Source organism: Montipora capricornis, chromosome 2 (genome assembly GCF_036669925.1).
Source record: "Montipora capricornis isolate CH-2021 chromosome 2, ASM3666992v2, whole genome shotgun sequence".
In the NCBI taxonomy this organism is placed as follows: domain Eukaryota; kingdom Metazoa; phylum Cnidaria; class Anthozoa; order Scleractinia; family Acroporidae; genus Montipora; species Montipora capricornis.
Window position 1 is genome coordinate 27,447,257 of NC_090884.1, and position 5,000 is coordinate 27,452,256.

At 38.1% G+C, this 5,000-nt stretch overlaps 1 protein-coding gene across 1 annotated transcript; it reads right to left on the reverse strand.

Annotated features, from left to right (window-relative positions):
• Window positions 1-830: 830 nt before the first annotated feature.
• Window positions 831-1,829, reverse strand: LOC138037029 (melanocortin receptor 4-like). The gene has a single exon (XM_068883042.1). It carries the CDS (start codon window positions 1,827-1,829, stop codon window positions 831-833), a length of 999 nt encoding a protein of 332 aa, XP_068739143.1.
• Between the last annotated feature and the right edge of the window lie 3,171 nt (window positions 1,830-5,000).

The window sequence follows — 5,000 nt, forward strand, 5'->3', positions numbered from 1 at the left end:
GAAGATTTGAAAGGACATATGTCCGCTGAATAAAGAAAAATTATTTCCAGCACTGAATAATTGTGCTTCTCGTCCGGCAGGCATTTTTGTACATTTCTTGACTTACTCTGCAAAACAACAACGTGAAATCACCAAATTTAATGAGCTTACAACAGTCAATCGTTTACACTTTATCCTTATTTTAAAACCGCTTGTATCAAGACTATCATAAAGTATATCGCGAACAAGATGGAAGAATCGCTAGCTTTTTTTAAAGAGACGTTTTCGTTGTCATAGCCGTCGTCGTTTCTTCAACTCCCTACTCAAAGATTGTTACGAACTACGATAAGTACATGATGATTTCTTTAATGTTCATGCTTACAACACACGATTCTCAGACCCACAACAGCTGTTACAATTAACTTTGAATGGATCTCTCACGTGAACCATCTACGAGTTTTAATTTTGCTCAGTATTATACCGATATCTGTAAAGTTATACCAAAGACCTATTTCTCTGGATCTCTTGCCTTATTATATACTCAAGAGAATATCGCGTTTCTGAGTGGTCAATGAGGAATGCATAAATAGTGCAAAAGAGGTTATGGAGTTCAATGCGGAAGTTGCTATGGAAACACATCAATTGGGTAACTTTGTTAAGTATATAATAAATAAAAATCATTTCCCCTACTTATGATGAGTATAGCTGAAACTAGTTGTTTTCCCACAATTTTGCGTCTACAATGATAGAGAGAGATAGAGCCAGTGGTATTTAATCAGGGGCCTATTTACAGAAAGTTACATTTTCTTCCAAATATTTTTGAAACACGCTTGGCATTCGGAGTTTTAAGATTATTTGACGCGAACGCTACCCTGACATTTTTTCCTATTTGCCGCAGAGGCCGCATGAATATTGTCTTCGGACACCTTTATATGCAAGAGTTTTGCAAACTCTCTTCGATATTTGTGACATTTCACACAGTAAACGTACGGATTCAGCGCTGAGTTACACACTTTTATCACCTGTACCCAAGCGAAACATTTACTGAACAAAATCGGCTTTTTGGAGGGATTAACGATGACGGGAAGAAGCATGAGTGGCAACCAACACAAGGCATAAATTCCGACTATGGTGAAAATGGTTTTTGCTGCTTTCTTCTCCGAAATCTGTCGTGCGGTGACGGCCTGTCTTTGTGACTGAGGAAATGAGCTGGGTATTTGCACTTTATTTTCTTGACGCCTGGCGATGAAGTAAAGATAAGCGTACATACTCATTGTACACAACATCAAAGTGAGAATGTGGCTAAGAACAATGACACGGGGAATTATATTCGGCGGGGCGTAGAGTGCTCCGTAGGTGACAGCGATCAGCCAAACGAAAGAGATGGCAGACAAAGCTGGTTTGATTGTCATTATGGATGGGTATTTCATTGGAAGGCGTATAGCAATTACACGATCAACCGTAACTGCGAACATGTTGTTAACAGAAGCAACAAAGGAACAATGGCCCAAGAAATTCCACACTATGGCAAGGGGAGAGTCTCGATCAGTCGCTGGACTTGCCAGATTGTTGTAGTAGAAGATGGTCAAGGGCAAGTAAACGACGCAAACAGTAAAATCCGAAAATGCCAGACTTGATATGAAGAAATCCGGAACGCTTCGGAGGCTCTCAGATTTCAATACAGCAAGCATGACCAAAGAATTTCCAGCACAGCCAAAGAGACTTATCAAAGTGCATAAAATGGTGAAAATTACGAGAGCACCTGGATCAAAACTGAGGCGGTCCTCTCTCGTTTCCGAGTCGTTGAAAGTTCTACGTTCGTGCATCGTTGAGTTCACCAAAAAGGACATGATTAAACGGTATCAACTGTTTGCTGGAAACTGAGATCAGTTGCCTGTACATGAAAGATGAAAATATATAATGTATTGAAAATATTGTCGATTAAGAAAAGAAATCGAATCAAATCCTCCAAGTACACGTGACTTAATTAAGGGTTGCTATTGGAGCTAGCAAAGTAAAAAATAGCACGAGAAAAGCTTAACTTGTGTCAGGAATGTGATTTTGAGTGACGTGTCAAAATAGTCCAGAGGCACAATAAATCAATTTGAAATATTTTCTAAAACACGGTATACAACGGGCAGCATCATGTAATTAAAAAATGGAAAATTATTTCTTAACTTTCAGGGCTACCGAAGGGGTGGCCAATTGTTCATCAAAAACTCTGGGTCTCGCAAAATTTTAGTCGAATTTCACGGGTCTCGCAGTCTCGTTTTTTGAGCGGTTATGTCGTCTCGCAGTCTCGTTTTTTATATGAAGGTGTCAAACACTTTGAAAATGTCTCGGGCTCGCAAAGAAAAACGCTGGTCTCGCCGTCTCGCAAAGTCTCGCATTTACCATTCGCCCCCCTTACCGAGATGCAACTTGTTTTGCCTGGCATACACTTTTCTCAACAGCAACGGTGAATTGGTTCTTTTCTGATTTTAAAGCAAACCATTTTTAAGTTTTATACTTATGGAACTCGATAACTGAGGAATAAAACTCAACAGCTATTACACCTTCGAACATCTGCTTCCCTAATTCTCCGGTTAAACATGAAACGTTAGTGATGTATTGGTGTATTTGTTAATTTAAACACAGGCAAATTATTTCTTAAGTTTCAGGCTACCGAGATGCAACTTGTTTTGCCTGGCATACACTTTTCTCAACAGCAACGGTGAATTGGTTCTTTTCTGATTTTAAAGCAAACAATTTTTAAGTTTTATACTTATGGAATTCGATAACTGAGGAATAAAACTCAACAGCTATTACACCTTCGAACATCTGCTTCCCTAATTCTCCGGTTAAACATGAAACGTTAGTGATGTCCTGGTGTATTTGTTAATTTAAACACAGGCAAATTATTTCTTAAGTTTCAGGCTACCGAGATGCAACTTGTTTTGCTTGGCATACACTTTTCTCAAACGCAAAAGGTGAATTGGTTCTTTTCTGATTTTAAAGCAAACCATTTTTCAGTTTTATACTTATGGAATTCGATAACTGAGGAATAAAACTCAACAGCTATTACACCTTCGAACATCTGCTTCCCTAATTCTCCGGTTAAACATGAAACGTTAGTGATGTCCTGGTGTATTTGTTAATTGAAACACAGGCAAATTATTTCTTAAGTTTCAGGCTACCGAGATGCAACTTGTTTTGCCTGGCATACACTTTTCTCAACAGCAACGGTGAATTGGTTCTTTTCTGATTTTAAAGCAAACCATTTTTCAGTTTTATACTTATGGAATTCGATAACTGAGGAATAAAACTCAACAGCTAATACACCTTCGAACATCTGCTTCCCTAATTCTCCGGTTAAACATGAAACGTTAGTGATGTATTGGCGTATTTGTTAATTTAAACACAGGCAAATTATTTCTTAAGTTTTAGGCTACCGAGATGCAACTTGTTTTGCTTGGCATACACTTTTCTCAACAGCAACGGTGAATTGGTTCTTTTCTGATTTTAAAGCAAACCATTTTTCAGTTTTATACTTATGGAATTCGATAACTGAGGAATAAAACTCAACAGCTAATACACCTTCGAACATCTGCTTCCCTAATTCTCCGGTTAAACATGAAACGTTAGTGATGTATTGGTGTATTTGTTAATTTAAACACAGGCAAATTATTTCTTAAGTTTCAGGCTACCGAGATGCAACTTGTTTTGCCTGGCATACACTTTTCTCAACAGCAACGGTGAATTGGTTCTTTTCTGATTTTAAAGCAAACCATTTTTCAGTTTTATACTTATGGAATTCGATAACTGAGGAATAAAACTCAACAGCTATTACACCTTCGAACATCTGCTTCCCTAGTTCTCCGGTTAAACATGAAACGTTAGTGATGTATTGGTGTATTTGTTAATTTAAACACAGGCAAATTATTTCTTAAGTTTCAGGCTACCGAGATGCAACTTGTTTTGCCTGGCATACACTTTTCTCAACAGCAACGGTGAATTGGTTCTTTTCTGATTTTAAAGCAAACCATTTTTCAGTTTTATACTTATAAACGTTAGTGATGTCCCGGTGTATTTGTTAATTTAAACACAGGCAAATTAATGCCCCAGTGTATTGCTAAAATTAAAAACAGGCAATTTAATATGAAGCGGTTTTTATCTCAAAATTAACTTGTCAATTTTAGTCTTTCTTTCAGTGTTTAAAACTTTGAACGAACAACGTCAACTTTGTGCAAAGAACGTCGCCTTTTTTGTACAAACAACGTTAAAGTTTTTTGCAAATAAAGTTCATACTTTGTACGAACCTCAACTTTTTACGAACAACATCTGGTTTGTATAAACAACGTCAACTTTGTGCAAACAACATCGACTTTGTGCAAAGAACATCGACTTTGTGCAAACAACGTCCACACTTGTGCGAACAGCACCGATTGGCCCACGAAGATACGAGAAATTATCGATTCACCTGCGTGGGAAGACCGCTAGTAGCCATTACTGAAGACGCAAAACCAAAACTCATGGCGACTCAACTCAAAGTCAAAGAGGCTACGTAAAAGAGCACATTGCTCGATCTATATTAAAGGGACGTTTTAGTCTGCTACATGCTGGTAACTTGCGGAATAATTTAGGTTGATTATCTCTATTTTAAAATTGATAGGATAGAGCACATTTTGTCTGTAAGTTCACCGGGCAGGTTTATATCGATATTGAATTCAGCGTGTTTCAGTGTGTAAGGGATGCTACTGAAGGAACTTCTAGCGTATGAGTTGGACCGGGTCTCCAATACAAGTGGTCAAGGATATTAAGTGGAAATCGAGGACGTCCACGATATGATGTACAAAACATGCATTAAGGTACATGGACCTGGAGAGTTTGTGACTAGTGTCAACGTGCCATAAAGCTTTTGGTACGTACACACTGTACCTTCTACGGTGAATTATTTGAAGCTGAAGAGACCTCATAAGCACCCCTTCAAAATCTGTCCTTCGCATAGACTCTCTTATACGCCACTTCTGACTATGATTCCC

What these genes read in the sequence shown, in the direction of transcription:
- LOC138037029 (XM_068883042.1), bottom strand. Translation starts at nt 1,829, where the DNA reads ATGTCCTTTTTGGTGAACTCAACGATGCACGAACGTAGAACTTTCAAC.